The sequence below is a fragment of the Mirounga angustirostris genome, unplaced genomic scaffold (assembly GCF_029215605.1).
Source record: "Mirounga angustirostris isolate CCGP_5_RB_7025 unplaced genomic scaffold, mMirAng1.0.hap1 SCAF_6, whole genome shotgun sequence".
Classification (NCBI taxonomy): Eukaryota; Metazoa; Chordata; class Mammalia; order Carnivora; family Phocidae; genus Mirounga; species Mirounga angustirostris.
Window position 1 is genome coordinate 2,314,568 of NW_026991714.1, and position 20,445 is coordinate 2,335,012.

A 20,445-nucleotide genomic window follows, 5' to 3' on the forward strand; every position below is an offset into this window, starting at 1 on the left:
GCAAGCTGGGAGTTGTAGTCCGCCGCTACGAAGCGAGCTGGAAACAGGAAATTTGGTCGGGTAGGAAATCAGGAAGCGTAAGAACACCGAGAGGCACGTTGGGAGTTGACGGCAGGGCGGGATAAGCTTCAGCGCACGGCACGTTCCCTCACGCGCGCTGTGGGGGCCGCTGGGAATTGTAGTTTGCAGAGAGGAGGGCTCCATTTTCTAGGGGATTGCAGCTTCCTATTCTGAGCAGAGGGCCTCCGTTTCCAGGCTGGGCTGCGGCCGGTCCTTTCCCCGCGCGCCCCGGTCTGCGGTAGGGGGCCAGGGCAGATTAAGAAACCGCCCTAGGGCTTCTGCAGGAAGGGGTGAAACGTGGGCCCTTCCAAGGCGAGTCGATGAGCTTGTCACAAAATGTCAGCTCTGGGAGGGGGCACGGGAGGGGACCTGCTCCGGCCCCTCCACGCAACTCGGGGTCGTGGGAGGACCCCACGCTGCCAGCCTCCCGCCCTTCCCCACCACTTACCGGTGGCGGGCACCCCTAGCTCTGACCCGTGGCAGCAGCGTCGCTCCCCCCGGTCTCGAGCAAGCCCCGCTCCGAGGCCTCCCGGGTGACCGTGGGGTGAGCTGTGGTCCCCAGCGGCTGGCAGGAGTGGACTGAGGGGTGCAGTTCGTGCCGACTCTGCCGGAGCAGAGGCAGGCACCACCCAGCTCCGTCCGAGAAGGGGCCACTGCGCTCGGTTCCCCATCCCACCCCTCCAGTTCTCCACCAACCCCCGCCCCCGCCAAGAAGCAGTCAAGACCCAATCTAGTAATCAACGGGTTTTATTTTCCTAGAACTGAAATTGTCTACTGTTCTCATAGCTAAACAACCAAAGCTACAGTCAGCAATTTTTCATCAGAGCCCAAAGGAGAGGGGCGAGGGGGACACAGGAGACTGGAGAGAGGCAGAGAGACCGCGCGAGAGGCTGGGCGAGGGCACTTCTTTCCCTGTCCTCTCAGTGGGTTTCGGGTCTGGTGACGACACTGAGGAGACCAGGTGGGGGATGTGAATGGGAAATGACACGAGAAGGAACACCAAAGCCCCAGCTACAAAAAGAAAAGTCATCAAACCCCAAATAGAAGGGGAGCCTCCCAGTGCACCTCAGAAATGGGGGCCACAGTGGGGAAGGAGTGAGGAGGAGGGGGGCACACAAAGGGATAGGGTCTTTAAAATTTTTTTTTGTAGTTTTCTTTTATTAAAAACATTTCCTAAAAAATGTGTCTTTTCCTTAATGTCTGGGTGACATATATGACTGTAGGCTGGCCTTGAGCACGTGGGGAGAGGGGAAAGGGCAGCTGGGGGTCTCCCCAGAGCAGAGTTCAAGGGGGGACAGATACTCCTCAACACTCCCACCCTAGCTGGGTGAAGCCAACCCTTCCAATCTCAGGAGGCCCCAATCTTTTGATGATCAACTACAACTCCCAGAACTCCTGGGATCAGCAAAAGAAGGGTGTTGTTAATCATCAAGGATTCATGGAAGGGAGCCCCTCCCCCACAAGCTGTCCCACTTTCCCTGAATCTAGGCAGCTGGGATAATAGGTATGGGAGGAAGGGACAGGAGTGCAAGAAGATGCCACCCTCCTGCCCACCCCCCTCCCCAATTTGAAGATTGCCCCTCTTAGGCCCAGAAGCCGACCCTGCTGTTTATTCTCCATCCTTTCCACTCCTACCTCTGATCCCAGCTAACCCAGAGGTCCAGAATGCTGGGGGGACGGACGGGGGGGGGGGGGGGACAGGGGTGCGGAGGAGGTGTCCGGAGGTGGAAACAGCCAGTCCAGGCCCCAACAGATACCCTCAGAAACAGCTCCAGGCAGGGAGGGACACAATGGTCTCATCTCAGCCCATGAAGCAGAAGACAGAGCCCTGACTCAGATCACAGGGGTGTTGGGAACATGGAGGTGAGGGCCAGCTGGCTTGCCCCATCCAGGTCAATCTCCAGGGGCTGGGCTTGGAGTGGGGAGAATAAATGGAAGAGGACAGCAGGGGGGAGAGGGGGAGGGGTTCCCAGTTTGCAGGCCATGGCCAGTTTCCCCAGTAGCACCCAGACAGCAGCAGGAACGGGGCAGGGGCTCCTCTTGAAACATTGGTGGCTACAGGCTGCGGGGGAGGGTTGGAGGGGAGAAGGGTTATCGGTGTGGCCTTGCGCTGGCCACACCCCAGCCAGGGCCAGTCTCCTGGGAGAGCCCACCCTGCCTCTGCTGCAGGCCCACCTCCTCCTCCTCCTCTCCACAGGTGGCTGGGCCCCCCAGCCCAGCTGCCTCAGGGCAGGGGGCTCCCTCACCTCTCATGATCTCTGATGCCAGGGGCCTCAGCATCTTCCTTGGTAGCCTCTTCCTCCTCCTCCTCCTCCTCCTCCTCTTCTTCCTCCTGAGGAGGCCCCCGGCCAGAGCTGGGCTCAGAGGGGGTGCTGTTCTTCTCCACCTCCACGGGGAGGGGCCTCTCACCCTCCAAGGGGACTACTTCCTTCTCCTCCCCTTCGGGGTCTTCTGCCTCCTTGGGACGTTTAGGGGAGTCCTAAGTAGGATTGGCAGAGACAAGGCCACCTGAGGTTGGAGAGGGAGGACACCAGCCACCTAGCAGTACCTGCCCCCCCCCCCCCCCGCTTTCAGAGAGGCTCCTTCCTAGGCACACCCACAGTCCACTTCCCCGGCCCTCTGCCAGCTGAAGGGTCCCTAGGGACCCCAGACTAGGAGCTGGTCTCCCCCACATCAAGATGTCCCTGAAGAAGTAGCAGCTGCCCCCACCCCGCCCCAGGCCCCAGGTGGCGCTCAGTTACCTCCAGCACATCCCCCGCTCTCCTCTTCAGTGCCCCCTTCTCATTCTTCTCCTTGGCTGGCTCGTCGATGACCAGCTTCCCTTCCTCGTCACTGCTACCCTCGGCACTCCCCTTCCTGTCGCCATCCCCCTCTGTGGCTTCTGGCTCGGGCTCGGGCTCATCCACTGAGCTCTTCTTCGGGGTGGACTGCACGCAGAGACGGCAGAGGCTGAGTGGCACCAGAGCGGCCTGCCGGGCCCCTCCCCAGACCCACCCGCGGCCACTCACTCCTTCCTTCGCCCACCTCGCCCCCGCCCACCCCCCAGGTGCCCAGTCTCACGAGTGATTTGAGACCCACCTCTGTCGGATTAGCCCCGGGCTAAACCCACTGGCCGGGCAGGCAGGGCTCTGTGCAGGAGGGGGGAGGGCTGGAGCAGGAGGCAAAACCTCGGGTCAACTTCTCCCGAAGGGAGCTGGGACCCTTTCCCCGCCGACCCCCGCCCCCCACCCTCCCGCCTCATCCTGCCCGGCTCACGAGCACCTCCTCCTGGAAGCCTTTGTGAAAAGAGTTAAGGCCAAGTCCTACACTCACACTAGGCCCCATAAAGGGCTGTCCCCACTTACCGCCTCCGTCCTGTCCTTGCCCCCCACACCACACACCACCCCCCGCGACCCCAGCCCCTCCTGCAGGGCCCCCCACCCCCACCCCAGGAGCTTGCGCCCTGAAAACCCTGGTCTCTCAGGCCCGTTCCTGAAGGCTAAGCATCCCCTGCCCTGTGGGCCCCGGAGACAGTGGCCACACCTGCTTCCCAGGGGGGTCTCTGGGGTGGACAGCTGCTCACCTGGTAGCCCGAGGCCTTGACAGTGGGGTTGTTCTCGATCTCCCACAGCCCCTCACTGAAGCCTTTCCTCTTGTTGGGCTTGCCGAACTTCTCCTTGGACTCCTCGTACGGGAAGAGGTCTTTGGGGCCCAGGAATGCCCTGGGGAGAGATGGGAGACTGTGCTCTGGAGCCCTCGCTGCCTGAGCTTCGAAGCCCCAGGGGAAGGGGCACCAGCATGGCCTCTGGCCTGCCCCACCTACAGCCCCTCACTCACGTCTCATGGGTCCCGAAAAAAAAGACTTGGTACTTGTTGGCTGTGGATTTCACGGCGGCCTCAGGCATCTCGTCAATCTGGGAGCAAGATGAGGGAAGCGAGTAAGTGGAGTCCTGAGCTCACGAATCTGGGGCCGAGGCCGGCCTCCAAGACACATTCGTGTAAAACCAGACTGAGAAGGACCGGGGAGATCCCCCAGGTGGTGTTTAAACCCTTTTTAGCAGCAGAACTTTGTTCAAAGTCAGACATTAAGCCCAGCAGAAACCCGGAGTCGGCCCCTCTCCACGACAGGCGGGACGGCACTTGTTTTGCGGGCCCATTACCCCAGCCCAACCAGGGTCACCTCTCCCCTCGGGCTCGCTGGACTACAGCCCACCTACAAGCTACCACCCCCACGGCAGCCAGGGGGGGCCTTCCAAGTGCTGCCTTGAGCACTTCTCCCTCTGCTCAAAACCTTCCAGGTTCCGCTCACTAGAGGGCCTACCCGATCACCTGCTCCAGAGCATCAAGGTCTGAATCCCCACACGGCCACCAACATACTTGGATGACCTGGGGCAACTTACTCAACTATGCTTGACCTCAGTTACCCCATCTGTAAAATGGAGAGTGTCATGGTACTTAAGTTGTGGGGTGGGGAAGGATTAAATGGCCGTGACCTGGCCAGCAGTCCAGCCCACGGGTCCTAGCTCTCCTCCTCAGCCATATGCTGCCCTTCCCCTCCCTGCTCCAGCCACATTGGCCTCTGGTCTCCCACACTCATTCAGTCCCGGTGAGCCTTCCCACCCCAGCCCAGCCGGCCCCCCACAGAAGGCTCAGCCCCTCTCCTTCAGAGCACCAGTTACAGTCACCCATGTGAGCATCTGAACGCTGCCTGTGTGGACTCTGGCTTACGCCTGCCTGAGATCTGACAGCAGGCCTGTCTGTACCACCCCCCCTCGCCCCTGCTCGGGGCCTAGCACACAGTCGGCTCACGAGAAAGATCTGCTGAAGGAAGCTAAGAGACAGGTAAAGGCAGACTGCTCTGGTGGAGGGGGAAGGCCAAGGGACTGCCTATCGGACACCCCTCTCCAGAGCAACGCCAAAGGCCTCTGGGAGCACTCTGAAAGCCTGTGGATGTAGTCAGACACTCTCGTTTTACAGATGAGGAAACAGGGCCCCCAAATGACACGGGAAGTTAGTGAGGGTCTGAGCTGGTTTCCTGACTTGACCCCCTGCCCCCCATGTTCTGCGGGACGAGGGTGCCGTGGTGGGGAAGTTGCAGAGGTGTGCGGTCAGGGAAATGGGCAGGCAGTGGCCCCAGCAGCCTCCGCAGCCCAGGCCCTGGCAGCCCAGGCCCAGCTGAGCTGGGGGGGGGGGGGGGAGGACTACAACTCCCAGCAACACTTGCAGCAGCCCCAGCAGCCCCAGCAGCCCGGCTTCCCGCCGGACACAGGCCAGGTAGCCATGTTGCCTGGGGCCCCAGGCGCAGCTCGGACAGAGCCAGCCAGGCCAAGGCACTGGCTAACCCAGAGACTGGGACGCAGCGCCCGACCTGGGGACCTGGGGAGACGGAGAGGCTGGGTGGTTGCAAACCCGCTGAGACCCACCCAGGGGAGGGGGTGGAGCCCTGGGCAAGAATCTGAGGGGCATCCTGCGCCAGGCACGGAGCCTTCAGGTTCCTGAGCCCCTCCCCCCTTGCCCTGTGGCCTCTGGGACAGAGGTCCAGCCCCTCCCCCCAGGAAGGCCCAACACCAGCTGGGCCCTCCCCATGACCGGGAGGTTGGGGTGTGAGAGCAGGGGGTGGAAAGGCACGCAGTTCCCCCCCACAAACAGGATCCCCATCGCCATGACAACCCACCCCGCCCCCGGGGCCACTCAGCAACCAGGAATGTGACCACCCCTCCCCCCAGGCCCTCTCTCTGGATTGGGGAGGAGGGGACACTAAACACACCCCACCCCCTGAGCGCGGCGTCTGGCACCTGGGTCCCAGGCTGTGCTAGAAACCACAGCCAGGGCTGGAGGGCCCAGGCCTTTCTCAGGAAGCCAGACCTGGGGTGCAGGCGGAGGAGGAGTCAGGCCTCGGCCCGGACACCTGGGTCTTGTGACCAGCTAGCTCCCCACCCTCCTCTCAGAGGGGGGCAAGCAAAAAGCAAAATGCGAGCCTCCAGGGCTTAAAGGTCCCAGGAGACAGGCTGGGTACGATAGCAAAAGGCCTAGGCCTCTTCTCCGTGGGTCTCAGCCCCAGAAACAAGGGGCAGGGCTGCAGTACAGCAGGGAGCCCTGAGCTCTGCATTCCTGGCGCCCACACCTGAGCCAGGGCGTTAACAGGCTCATGGGCTGAAAGGAAGAAACTGAGGCTCAGGAAGGGGGTGGGGGTGAGTGAAGGGTCAGAAAGGAGGGGCCGGGAAGTTCTCTCAAGGCGCACAGCTCCAGCAGGGCTGCTCCCAACCACAGGCCATGGGAAACCATGGACAGCAAACTCAGAGGCAGCTGAACGGTGTGACAGGGGACCCAGGAGGCCACCAGCTGCCCAGCCTCAGGGGCGGAGGAGAAACAAAAGAATGGATGGGAATTAAAAATAGAAAGACACCAGATATACCCGCCCTGCTGACTTCTCGCCAAATACAGGGTGGGTCTGGAGGAAAGAGGGATGCCAGGGGCCCCGGCAGATGGGCATCTACCCCAGAAGGGTCACCCGCCCCCGCCTCCCCTTGACTGGAGGTACCTGGGGGGAGGGGCCAGGAGGAGTGCTCCTTTCACTTAATGCAAGTCCCAGGCCCTCACCTCAAAAGGGGAAAAAGCCCTTCCTTCAAGCTACAAAGGAAACGTCCTCTCTGCGTTTTGAAGTGAGGGCGGTTCTTCCCCCACATAGAGGACATGAGGTCTCAGGGGAGGCCTGTATCCCCAATACAGACACAGGTCTCCCAGGCGGTGCCTTTATATGCAGGCTGTGACTCAGAACAAGTGAGTCAAAGCCAAGCGGGTCAGGGTGGGGCCAGAGGAGGGCTAGGGACCCCACCGCACGCCCCCCCCCCAACCACTGGCCAACAGGGGAGGGGGCTCTGCTGATTCTCAGCCACTCCACAAAGCCAGAAGGGCAGTTCTCCCAGGCCGGGGCCCCTCCACTCCTGCCCGGCCCTCTGCATTTGCCTGGCTCCATCACACAGAGCCGAGCACGTGAATCGCCGCCCTCCCTGAGCCCACGGCCACCCCAAGGTCTGACGAGGGAACTGAAGCTCCCAGGTGAGGAACACGGGAGAGGACTGAACACCGACTGAACACCAGCCTCAGGCCAGAGCCGAGCCCAGGGCCACCGGCCCACACGGAGGAAGGCAGCAGGGAAGGCTAAGGCCACTCGGAGTGCCAGCCAGGGTTCTGACCACCACACCCAGGGCCAGGCCCGACCTGACCCAGGAACCGGAAAATCTGGGGCAGGAGACAGTTGGGGCCGGGAAAGTGTGGCAAGCCCAAGATGCAGAAAAGAGAAGGTGGTGCCTGGCCGTGAGGGGAGGGGGGGAGGGGGAGGAAAGCTGGGTGAGGCCCTCTGGCTGCTCAGGTTTTCTGGGATTGTGAAACAGGAAGCAGAGAGACGAGGAAGGAACCTGGGAGGGAAAAATCCCTGAGTCTTGGAGCTTAATTGTTAAGTGCTTGGAGATCCCCCAAGAAGTCAAGCAGGAAGAAGAGGAAAAGGAGAAGGTTAAGATGGAGTCACCCTACACTCCAGGCAGGTCTTGCCGACCACGTGGCCCCTCTGGCTGGGCCTCTCCAGGCACTGAGCTGTTCCAGCCTCACCCAGTCAGCCATCCTCCCCAGAAGCAGGGGCCTTCACCATGGCTCAGGGTTCTGTCTAGTAGATTAGGTGGGGCCGTCCATGAGAACCCCCAAGCCTCCTCCCTCTCAGGAGGGGCCAGGCGCCTTCAGATTCTGCCACCCCAGGGCCTAAGACAGCATCCCAGCATTCCCCATGGGACGCTCGGATCTGTCTGTTCTTTTGGCACGCAAGGGGGACCCATCTGGGAGCTTAGAGCCTCGGGTGTACCATCCCCCAGATGTCATAAAAGCCGGAGCACAGGCAAAGGGTGGTGCCTCCTTGCCATCCAATCTGACCTCCCCTCCCCAAGCCTAACTCTATCTCAACAGTCCAGGCCTCAAAAGAAAGACACTGCAAAGACACTGCCTCCCTGTCCCCACCTTCTGTCCTGGACGTCCAGGGTGAAGACAAGATAGAAGGGCTTCCCCAGTCCCAAGTGCTGCCTCACCCTGAAGCTCTACCTCACTGGGGCCAGTGTGGGCCCACCTGTGTCCCCCTCCCTCTTCTCTCGTCCCTGATCCAGAAAGGCTTCCCTGCAACCCACATTCCAGCTGCACCCCCTCCCTGAGGGCCTGGGCCAGCCTTCGGACTTTGTGCCACCCCCAGCAGGTAGGAGCAGCAGAGACCTGGGTTCAGTTCTTGCCCTGCCCAACAGGGCCTTGGCGTCCAGGCCAAGAAGCCAGATGGATCAAAGGTGCGGGGTAAAGTACACGAGTGTTCACACGCCACATACACCATGCTGGGTGGCTGCTTCCTCACCCTGCTTCCAACCGCCCCCCCCACGCCCAGCCCAGGCTCTCAGGAGGCCCTAGAAGCTGGGAGAGCCCCACTTCTGTACTGCATTCCCTCAGAGGCTGGACATCTAGAACTTTCAGGGAACAAGGAGCTCAAGGGATATGGGATCAAGCACACTCTTCAGGAGAGGGTACAGAGTGAGGAATGGGCCTCAGTGGGCCCTGGGGCAACTTCCCAGGCCCAGAGCAGGGTCTGCGGCAGATAAAGACACAGACTCACGTGGAGAGCAACCTAAGCAACCTAAAAGCAGTTCTGCACTTGGTCCCCTCGCCTGGAAAACCCCCTCCACCCTCTGCTCTCTGCCCTATTTGGTTCTCCTGAGTCCTACCTCTAGGGGACAGAGTCAGACCCGCACCCAATTCCAAAGGCCTCTCCAGACCAACTTTGAAGTAAGTTGCCAGAGGCACTGCCCTGCCACCCCCCCACCCGAGTGGCACCCCCGACCTCCCCCAGCAACCTCCCTCCGCCCTCCCTCCTTACTCGAGCCGACCCAGTCCTTAGGGGAAACATGATGAACACACCAGGTTGGGCTTCTGGGCCCCACCCTCCCACCTGGCCAGGTGCTGGAGCCGGGGGCGGGGGGGGGGGCGTCCCTCATATTGGCGGGCTAACTCAACCACATGGCAGACTGGGCCGTTGTGGCGGGAGGATCCTATCTGGGAGGGAGCAGCAGCTGGGGCTCCCCCCACCTCCAGGATGAGGCAGCCTGGACGGCACTTCCCGGCCTCCCGAGGCCCTGCCACCCTCAGCCCCCCTTCTGAATTGCCAGCATTTGGAGGAATATACTTGGGGGGCTGCGAAGCGAAGGGTTCTGGCGGATAATTTCCGAGCCAGATAGATCCCCGTCTCACGCCGCCCCCAAACGTTCCTCGACCCTCCCAACTTCAGACCTCTCACGGCCGCCCCAAACCAAAGTTTTCCAGAAGCGAACTCCGCCTCCACATATTCCTCACTGGGCTGGGACCCTCCTGCTACCTTTCGGTCCGAGAAGGGTCTGACCGGGGGCAGCGGTTAGGGACGACAGCAGGGGTCTCTAAGGGGGTCCCCGGGCGCCCGGGAGGAGTTCCCGACGGCCCCAGCCCAGGCCGCGCGCCCCACGCCGCCGCGCGCGGGGGGCCCCGCGCTGACGCCGCGCTCGCCGGGCCCCCGCCCCCACCATTATGTAACCGGCGGGGGGGGACGCGGAGGCGCTCGCGGCGAGTCGGGGACTCGGCCGCCCCCCGCCCGCGCCCCTCCGCGCGGGGCGCCCGCGTCCTCCCGGGTGTTACGCAACCCAGCCCGGGGCCGGGGCGGCGGGCCGCGCTGCTCACCCGGGCCGGCCAGTGCGGGTAGCCCTTCATCTTGGCGAACACCAGGTCCCCGCACTTGTACTCCTTCTGCCGGTTGGAGCGCGACATGGCGGGGCTCCGGGCGCCCCGGGCTCCGCGCCGCGCCGGCGAGCGTGAGCCCAAGTTTGCGCGCGCGGCGGTAGCGGCGCCGCTGCGCTCCGGCCCTCGCGCGGCCCCCGCCTCGATGGCGGCCCCCGGCCCCAGCTCCGGCGCGGCCACGGCTGTGCGCCCGCGCCGCTCGGACGGGGCGGGCGCGGATGCAGCGGCGCGGTGCTGCGCGCTCGTGCGCTTGTTTGTGTTTGAAATTCAATTGCTCCCTCCTCGGCGCGAGGCCTCTTCCTCCTCCCCCGCCGGCCCCCTCCCCCTCCTCCCCCGCTCCCCTCCCCTCCCCCTCCCGCGCCGGTTCGATGCGCGCGGCGCTCGACGCCCCGGGCCTGCCGCGGCCCGACGCCCAACCCGGGGCCGCCCGGCGGCGCGCGGCGGCACAGGCGTGAGGAGCCGAGCGCCGAGCTCGCCGAGCGGGCTTTGTGTGCGGCTGTCGGGGGGCGCCCGCCCGCACGCCCGCCGGGAGGAGCTTGCGCCCGGCTGGACGGAGCGGCCTGGCGCCCCTCCCCTGGCCCGGGGGGCGCTCGCACGCGGGGCCCGACGCGGCCGCGGGTGCCCGTGTGGGCGCGGGCTCTCCCTGCCCTCCGCCCCCTCTGTGTCCCCCAGTGCTTGCAGGTCACCGACGTGCAGACACCCGGGGGTCTGAGCGGCCTCGGCAGAGGGAGGAAGCTCGAGTTTGGGAGCCGGGAGGCGTCCGAGGGGTTGAGGCACAAAGCGGCCACGTTGTGGGCGCTGCTCCCTGGCGAAGCGAGCTGGGCTCCGCCACCCGCTAAGCCCGCAAAGATGAGCCCTGTTCTGGGGGAAGACACCGCACAATGCCAATAAGTCCCAAACCGTCAGTAAAGCAAACCGTGAAGACTGGGGAGCCGGGCACTACCTCTGGGGGGGGGGGGGGGGAGGGCTGGGGCAGAATCTGGGAAGGCTTCACAAAGGTGGTGACTTGGAGCTGGGCGTTAAAGAATGAATGATTTTGCTGGATTACGGATTGAGCCAAGCCTCTAGGTTGACAAGTGGTGGAGACCAAAGTTGAACTCCGGTCTCTTCCCATTTGCTGAAATCCAGACACCTATGATCTGTTGGAAATAAGATATTTAGATCTCTTACGGCACTTCCAGATCCTTAAAATTTTGCAACTGGATATTCTGGATTTGAATAGGTAAAATACGCATGCATGCTTTTCTTCCCACGAGTTTCCTGATCCACTTCAAAGCATAGGCAAAGGGGCACCTGGGTGGCTCAGTTGTTAAGCATCTGCCTTCGGCTCAGGTCATGATCCCAGGGTCCTGGGATCGAGCCCCACGTCGGGCTCCCTGCTCCGAGGGAATCCTGCTTCTCCCTCTCCCACTCCCCCTGCTTGTGTTCCCTCTCTCGCTGTGTCTCTGTCAAATAAATAAAATAGAATCTTAAAAAAAAAAAAAAAAAAGCTTATGCAAAGCCTCCCTGCAAGGAAGCGCGGGATGTAGCCAAAAGGCCCAGGTCCACATGCTGCTCCTGAGAACAGGGACCCTTGAACTTCCCTGAGTCAGTTTCCTCAGGGGTAAGATGGGGGTACTATTCCTGCCCTGCCGACATCCATGGGAGGCATGGGATGGCCGCTCCCTACAGTCCTTCATTATCAGCTGGCTGTCCTTATACATTATGTCCTTATGGCAAAGCATTTCACAAGTTTTGCCTTTATAACAGTGTGACCTCTCAGCGTAATTTCCCCTTGTGATAGGAGTCCCTCTGGCCCTGTCCACAAGTGCTCCTGACACAAAGGGACACCCCTGTTGCAATAAAAGAGCCAGGCACGGCCTCAGCCACAGACTTGTCGATTTGTTTCAATAGCAAATCCAAACTTGTTGCAACAGAGCAGCTAGATTCCAGTTGGTGTTTACTCTGCAAGGCATTCCAGTTTGAAATGTTGTCAGTGTGATAGTCCAGATTCTGTGCTTTCCTTTGTTGTTATTGTTGTTAGCAGACAATCTTGTCACAAATTCTTAAACCTGTTTCAGTGAATCCTGGGCCCCAATAGGTTTCCTTTAAGTGTCCAGGCCAGTGTTATAAATACTCACCGTTTCAGCGCAACAAACGTGTTCTAAACTGTTTTCCAATTTCGTGCACCCCAGTTCAGTTAAAACTGAGAGGCCTATCCGCAGTAGCCTGTTCGGAGGTGGCAGCTAGGCCTCAGAATTCTTCCACAAATCTCTTGGGCCCATCACTCAGTCCATCATGCAGATGCTGGTTGCAATAAAACTAGCAGGATTCCCTTTGTTGCAATAATCTCCCGGGCCTTGGTTGCAATTTAATATCCAAGTTGTCCTTACAATAACATCCTCAACCACCTCACAGCTGGCCCTAACAACCCAGCCAAGCGCAGAGGGTCAGTTACACGGGTGGCCAGGCTGAGCCTGCCTCCCCTGGGAGTCAGGTCTAATTTAGTGCTCTGCAGATTTGAAAGTGCAAACGAATCATCTGGGAATCCTCTTAAAAAGCAGATTCTAATTCAGTAGGTTTGGAGTGGCTGCATTTTTAACAACCCCCAAGGTGCTGCTTCTACTTTGGACCACCATTTGAGTGGTGGGATGGAAAATGCACAAGTCACAGGCCCCCAGATTCCCAGCCCAGCTTGGAAACAATTCACAGATGTCTCTGTGAAATCAGTCCGTGGTTGCTGGTGTTTGGTTCAACTTCTGTGTGGGAGGGAGGTCAGGACAGAAGTCAGGGGACTTGGGGCCCCACAGCAGAGAAGACTCTGGCTGCAGACCTGGCTCTAGGGTTGTGAAGCCTGTCTCCGGAGGAGCAAGGTCAGGGGGATGGTGGGGTCTTTATTGTCCCTATGGGGAAGGAGGAATTAACACCGCAGCAGGAGGGCTGGTGCTCAGGCTGCTAGGGGAAGGGGCAGTGTGGTCTGGTGGAAACCACCTGGGTTTGCATGTCAAGGAACTGGTTTGAATCTCACTTTTGGCAAACAACTTAGAATTTCTAAACAAAATTGTCTTCTACTGTAAGACTGTGATAGAGATATTACCTCCTGGGGTGTTGTGAAGGGAAGAGGAGCCCGGCCCTGTGAAAACCTCAGATGCTCAGTAGGTTCAGAAGAAAGTTCAGTTGCCTTCCCTTGGACTCCCAAGTTAGGGGTTCAGTTCCTGTGTTCGACTGCGTGAAGCCTCCTCTCCCCCAGTTACTCTCTGGAAAACGGAGGTAGGGAGGATGGGTAGTTCAGACCAGCGGTTTGCAAAACGGCTCTGCATTGCCCCCTCCCAAGCGTGTCACCCAATGTAAAAGAGAGGATGGGCATTTATGCATTTTACCAGTCATCCAAGTGGCCAGTGGCCCTGTCCAAGCCCCTCTCAGCCACCCTAGCAGAGCTACCTAACCCCCCAGTCTCAGGTCTGTAAAGAGGGGCTTGTGAAGAGAGGGGAATGAATAAATGTATCCAGGGGCGCCTGGGGGGCTCAGTTGGTTGGGCATCTGCCTTTGGTTCAGGTTGTGATCACGGGGTCATGGGATAGAGTCCCGTGTCCGATTCCCCGCTCAGCGGGAGTCTGCTTCTCCCTCTCCCTCTGCCCCTGGCCTGCTCTCTTGGTCTCTCTCTCTTGCTCTCTCAATAAATAAATAAATCTTTAAATAAATAAATAAATGTATCTAAAGTGTTTTGAGGGGCGCCTGGGTGGCTCAGTCGCTAAGTGTCTGCCTTCGGCTTAGGTCATGATCCCAGGGTCCTGGGATCGAGCCCCACATCAGGCTCTCTGCTCGGCAGGGAGCCTGCTTCTCCCTCTCCCACCCCCCCTGCTTGTGTTCCCTCTCTCACTCTCTCTCTCTCTGTCAAATAAATAAATAAAATCTTTAAAAAATAAATAAATAAAAAGAGGGCTCTGTTCTACAAAAAGTGACAATCATTGGATTCATATTCTAAGACTATACTGCCCATATATGTGACTATTGAAACTCAAGTTGATTAATATTAAGCACAATTAAATATTCATTTTCTCAGGCACTGAAGCCTCACTCAAGTGCTCAGTAGCCTCACAAGGCTGGTGACCAGCATTATCAGCCGGGGCAGACACACAACATTTCTGTTATCACAGAAGGTTTCTTGGGCAGCACAGCCCCAAGGCAATGACTTTCCACTTGAGCTCTACATTAGAGTCAGTTGAAGAATTAAAAAGATACTAATGCGGGGGCGCCTGGCTGGCTCAGTCGGCAGAGCATGTGACTGTGGATCCGTAGGGTCGGGAGTTCAAGCCCCATGTTGGGTGTTGTGCTTACTTAAAAAAAAAAAAGCTGGGGCGCCTGGGTGGCTCAGTCGTTAAGCGCCTGCCTTCGGCTCAGGTCATGATCCCGGGGTCCTGGGATCGAGCCTCGCATCGGGCTCCCTGCTCCACGGGAAGCCTGCTTCTCCCTCTCCCACTCCCCCTGCTTATGTTCCCTCTCTCGCTGTGTCTCTCTGTCAAATAAATAAATAAAATCTTTAAAAAAAAAAAAAGCTAATGAACGGACCTGAGTGCCCAGAATTTATATTTAATTGGTTGACAGTGGGAGCCATTAAAGGGTTTGGGCAGGAGAGAAATGTGAACAGACGTGAACTTCTGGAAGCTTTGCTGGGCAGCAGCATGGAAGGGGGGGGCTGGGATTGCCAGGTCAGGGGAGAGGGCACAGCCTGGCCCCTGCTGCGGGTGTGTCCCTGTGGGGGGGCTGCAGAGGCCCTGGGGCTCTTCTGTCCACTCTCCCCAAGCATGGTGGTGACCACAGCTCCGTAGCTCTCAGGGGAGAGACCTTGTACCTTCCAGAGCCGGACGGGGCAGGGTACCTCAAGATCCCTGGGAGGTTGGGCGCCTGGGTGGCTCAGTTGGTTAAGCGACTGCCTTCAGCTCAGGTCATGATCCTGGAGTCCCTGGATCGAGTCCCTGGATCGAGTCCCGCATTGGGCTCCCTGCTTGGCAGGGAGTCTGCTTCTCCCTCTGACCCTCCCGACCCTCCCCTCTCTCATGCTCTCTCTCTCTCAGTCTCTCTCTCTCAAATAAATAAATAAAATCTTTAAAAAAAAAAATCCCTGGGAGGCCCACATTGCCATTTAATTTAATTAATTAATTTATTTTTATTATTTTTTAAATTTTTTATTTTTTTTATTTGAGAGAGAGAGAATGAGAGACAGAGAGCATGAGAAGGAGAAGGGTCAGAGGGAGAAGCAGACTCCCTGCCAAGCAGGGAGCCCGATGCGGGACTCGATCCCGGGACTCCAGGATCATGACCTGAGCCGAAGGCAGTCGCTTAACCAACTGAGCCACCCAGGCGCCCTAATTTATTTATTTATTTTTAAAGATTTATTTATTTATTTATTTGAGAGAGAGAGAGAGAGAGAGCACAAGAAGGGGGAGGGGAGAGGGAGAAGCGGACTCCATGCATGGAGCCCGACATGAGACTCAATCCTGAGACTCCAGGATCGTGACCTGAGCCGAAGGCAGTCGCTTAACCAACTGAGCCACCCAGGCGCCCCCCACATCGCCATTTTAAAAACTCCGTTTAATTTTCCCGGTAAGTAATTAGTGCATGCATATGATACAAGATTTAGGAGATAAAGAAGGTGGTTTTCAGAAAAACAGTCTCCCAGCACCTGTCTCTCCTAGCTGCCCCAATGTTCTTAGAGACCAAAAATATGGCCAGTCTTGTACGTATTCTTCCGGTGGTATTCTCTCTACATCGCTTTCAAGCAAACGCAGAGCTGTTGGCTGCACACAAATCACAGCGTCCCGTATGCTGTTCTGCACTTCCTTTTTGGGCCCCCTTGGGCGTCACCCCGTAGCTCTGCTGCGCCCGCCGTCACGCTGCTCACTGGCCCCCCTGCGTCTGGGCCACAGGTCCTTAGCCAGCCCCTGCCCGCGGGCCTGTGGGTGTGCTCGCTCTCGATGACACCTGTAGTGAACACGCGTGTACGCATTGCATCTCATTCTGTGGGAAGGGCTTCTCCCCATTTTTCACTGTGCAGAATGAAAGAGGTACAAGGCCGTTCACAGTCACGGCATTTGCCGGAGTGCGGGCAGTAACCTGGCTGCTCACAGACGGGGGTGTCCAAGGTCAGATGCAAAGCCCACCGTTCTGTTCAGCCACAAACGCCAGGTCTGTCTGCTTGCCCCTGAGTCCCTGGGGCTTAAAGGAAGGAGGTCTGGGGCCAGGGTCAGGGCGACGGAATTGTCGGGGCTCTAATCACGTTTGGCCACACTCTGCAGCCCTCTCTCACCGACACCTGGGACAGAAGCCTGGGGAGGCGAGGAGGGGTCAGGGTCCTTTCCTGGCCTCACAAGATTGAATCCTACTGGGCTCGCTCCCTGTTCCGCCCACTCAGGAGAGACAGCATCCCTCCAGGTGGGGCAACAGGATTGGCCCTACAGGAGGAGGCTGATGGTGGCTTCTGTGGGGACAGATGGCAATGGGGTGCTGCAAAGCCACTCCCGCCACCACATAGCCTATGGCTTGGGGCTTCATTCATTCACCTAGTCATTCATTCCTTCACCCGCACACATTTCCTCAGGCATTGTTAGGGGCTGTAGCTGGCCCCCCCTCAAGTTTGCTGGGGGGGAAGGAGTAGGTCTGGAGATGAATGAGACAGGCAGCTGGCCATGAATAGTCTGGGCTCCAGCCGTGGGTCACCTGACGTACCCTGGTCCTGCCCTGACTTCATGTTCCAATTTGGAACCTTCTTGTTTTCTCACTCCAAATTCACCTTCCCTCCTTTATTTTTTGGCATTTATTGTTTCAAAGTATTCATGCAAACCAACCTAATAATGTCAAGACTATCTATACAAAGAACACTTACAAAATAGTAAAGGACAAACAACCCAATTGAAAAATGGGCAAATTACATGAACAGGAGTTTCACATAAGAAAAAAAGAAATACATATGGCCCATACACGTGAGAAGATACTCAACCTCATTAGTGATCCGCAAAACTCAAATCAAGAGACCACGCGTGCTTGTCCAATAGGCAAAAATTACAAAGCCCAATAGTAGCACCAGCTGTCGGGAGGCTGTGGTCACTTCTGTGCTGCTTTGGAAATCGGTTTGGCAGCAAGTTGTAAGATCCGACTTTCCCATATTCTGTGACCCATTATTCCCACTCCCACGTGTGCACACTTGGAGACGTGGAGAAAGAACATCACAGCTCGTTCACAGCAGCAGAGACCGAGGAGAAATTCAAATGCTCATCAGCAGGAGAATGGATAGATAAATCGTGTATTCACATGAAGGAATTTCAAAACAGAAAAAAATAACAGACAACGTTCAATGTGGATAGACCTAAGGAATATACTATTGAGTGAAAAAAAAGTTGTTACAGTTTGATACCCTTTTGATAAAAGTGAGAAACAGCCGAAAATGACCAGTATATTTTCAGGAGTACATGTAGATGTGAAAAAACTGTCTATACACAGAAAAGTTTTCAGGACAGTGGATACTAGTGTTGGGGGCGGTGGGGAGTGTGACGGGGGCGGGGAGCCCAGGACAGAATGGGTCAGTGGGAATGGTTGGTGGGTGGGTACGCGGGTGTCGATTACATATGTACACATTTTTCTATAGATAAATCAAAGAGGGTCCTGTGTGGACCAACAATGAAAGCAAATGAAGAACCAACCAGGGGTTACAGTCACTCCACGAATGCAGTGTTCAGAGAAACAGAGTTCTAGAAGTTTTCATCCAAAACAGTGGTCCTGGCCCCCACTTTTCTCTATTCTCTCTCCAGAGACAACAACATTCAACATGCAGAGTATTCTAACTAATTTTTGGTGATTTAATTCCATATTTCTAAGCAACATGCTGTTATGGCTGCATCTTGATTTCTTCAGTTGTGGGCATTATCCATTGACAGGACCTTCTGGAATACATTTTGCTTTTTCCTCAGTCCATCTCAGCCTCAAGGACTTGTCCTGTCCCCCAAGTTTCCATCATCTCGGTAGAGTCGCATGATAATTTGTTGTATTCATATTCAGCGTTCACATATCACCTACATCTGAGCCATGATTATTTTTTCTCTTATGTTTAACATTTCGTTTTCCCTCAGTTGTTAACTATTTTGTTTTTGTTTGTTTGTTTGACTGGTTTTCTAGGTTCTCATTCATCAAATCAGCCACAAATCCCTACTATTTCCATCTCTTCTCAAAATATTTGGACACCTCAGATACACCATCACTTTCAAAATCTTGCTGACATGGCTCCTAAAGCCTTCTGTCCTGAACCAGACCCTTGGCCTTGGCCAGGGGTGGGGGGGTTGGGGGGTTGGGGGGTGGTGGGCAGCCCCCCTGCCAGACTGGAATCTCCCTCCCCAACCCCCGGGGGCCCTGCCCCCTCTGTATTGCAGGGTGTGTATTCTAAATTCTAGGTGTTTCTCTTTCCTGATTTAATATGTCCCTCCAACCCAGGTTTTTGATGGAACACATCCTCTAGTAGCTTCCTGAGAAAAGGTGCTTATAACAGAAATTTTTTGAGAATCCCCATGTCTGAAAATGTCTTCATTCTTCCCACCCACTTGATTGATTATCTGGGTGTTGAATTCCAGGCTGGAAGTGTTTTTCCTTCAGAGTCTTGAAGGCCTTGCTCCCCCATCATTAGCTTCCAGTGTGTCACGTTAGGAAGTTTGCAGGCATTCTTTCCTGACCCCTCTGTGTCTTGTCTTTGGAAGCTCATAGGATCTTCTCTTTGTCTCCAGTGTTCTGAAATTTCGTGATGGTGGGGTCTGTTTTTATGCATTATGCTGAGCGTCTGGTAGGCCTTTCAGTCTGAAAACTCCTGTCCTTCAGGTCTGGGAAGTTTTCTGTAAACATTCCCTCAGGGGCTCCTGGCTGGCTCAGTTGGTGGAGCCTGTGACTCTTGATCTCAGGGTCTTGAGTTCAAGTCCCACGTTGGGCACAGAACTTACTTAAAAAGAAAATTCCTTTAATTATTTCCTCCCCTCTGTTTGTTTTTTATTTTTTTGTTTTCCTTTCTGTTCTCTGTTTCTGGAACTCTTATTACTCCGATGTTGGACTTTCTGGGATGGTTCTCTGGTCTTCTTGCGTCATCCAACTCTCCTAGTGAGAACTTCATTTATGCTTTTACATTTTTATATCTCAGGAGTTCTATTTTATTTTCTGCATATTACCTTTTTTTAGGGGGGGGCAGAGGGGGAGAGAGAATCTTAAGCAGACTCCACACCCAGGGCAGAGCCCCATGCGGGGCTCGATCTCACCACCCTGAGATGATGACCTGAGCCAAAATCAAGAGTCGGACGCTTAACTGACTGAACAACCCAGGAACCCCAGGATATTACTTTTTATGGCATTCTGTTTTGTTCATGGATCCCGTGTTTTCTCTTGTTTATCTGGGGAAATTATTATTATTATTTTTTGAAGATTTTATTTATTTATTTGACAGAGAGAGAGAGACAATGAGAAAGGGAACACAAGCAGGGGGAGTGGGAGAGGGAGAAGCAGGCTTCCCGCTGAGCAGGGAGCCCGATGCGGGGCTCGATCCCAGGACCCTGGGATCATGACCTGAGCAGAAGGCAGATGCTTAACGACTGAGCCACCCAGGCGCACCTATCTGGGAAAATTTTTGATAGGTTTTTAAAGTTTTCTTCTCCCTGCACTTTCTCTATTTCTGGTTGTTTGCTTGTCTCCACGCCTCCTGTTGGAGGCTTTCCTCAGCATATAATCCTTGGTGCTGCTCCTGTTTAATAAGAGTGAGGGACTGAAAGGCCTTCTCCCTCTGGGCCTGTGCTTGCAGCATAACTGAGAGCCTCACAGTTGGGCTTGTGTGGTTGGAGAGTTGGAAGGGGGAGTCCCTGATACCACACTCCATGGGGTCTTTCCTCTGGGGCTGAACAGATTTCCCAATATCTAGCCTGGAGGGCAAAGGCCCGGTGGCCAGTCTTCTGGAAGAAATAGGGCTGGGGTCTTAGTATTCCATGTGCATATTGCTTTAATTCTTCTCTTTTCTATGCAGTGCCTCTACCCCTGTCCCTGGTTTTCCCCACAGCAGAAACCCTCTGTTTCAGTCCCTCTTGAGGGAAAGGGGAAAAAAAAAAAACTTTGATTTTTTTCTGGGGTTGGGGAGAGGCACTCTCTCACCAGCATGAAGTGGGGGAGGGGATATAGGGATCTGTTTCTTTTTTCTAAGATTTTATTTTAAGGAAGTTTGACACCGGGCATGGGGCTTGAACTTACAACCCCAAGATCAAGAGTCCCATGCTCCATGGACTAAGCCAGCCGGGTGCCCTTGGATCTGTTTCTTTCTTTCTTTCTTTCTTTTTTTTTTTTTTTTAAGATTTTATTTATTTATTTGAGACACAGAGATACAGAGAGAGAGAGAGAGAGCACGAGGAGGGGGAGAGGCAGAGGGAGAGGGAGAAGCAGTTTCCCTGCCGAGCCAGGAGCCCGATGTGGGGCTCGATCCCAGGACCCTGGGATCATGACCTGGGCAGAAGGCAGACGCTCAACCATCTGGGCCACCCAGGCGCCCCCCTGGATCTGTTTCTTTTCTTTTTAAAAAAAAATTAATTAATTTTTAAAAGATTTTATTTATTTATTTGACAGAGAGAG

The 20,445-nt window shown here is 56.4% G+C and overlaps 1 protein-coding gene across 3 annotated transcripts; it reads right to left on the reverse strand.

Annotated features, from left to right (window-relative positions):
• Window positions 1-791: 791 nt before the first annotated feature.
• HDGF (heparin binding growth factor) lies at window positions 792-10,105 on the reverse strand. Of its 3 annotated transcripts, none has more exons than XM_045876667.3 (6): window positions 9,772-10,105; window positions 3,877-3,953; window positions 3,623-3,761; window positions 2,802-2,987; window positions 2,307-2,539; window positions 792-2,122 (listed from the first exon to the last, which is right to left on the reverse strand). In XM_045876667.3, exons 1-6 carry the CDS (start codon window positions 9,856-9,858, stop codon window positions 2,116-2,118), a joined length of 729 nt encoding a protein of 242 aa, XP_045732623.1. In that variant the 5' UTR covers window positions 9,859-10,105; the 3' UTR covers window positions 792-2,115. The 3 variants fall into 3 exon arrangements, with proteins under 3 accessions (XP_045732623.1, XP_064449814.1, XP_064449813.1); XM_064593744.1 differs by lacking the exon at window positions 9,772-10,105 and adding an exon at window positions 9,437-9,591; XM_064593743.1 differs by lacking the exon at window positions 9,772-10,105 and adding an exon at window positions 8,942-8,965.
• Window positions 10,106-20,445: the final 10,340 nt, after the last annotated feature.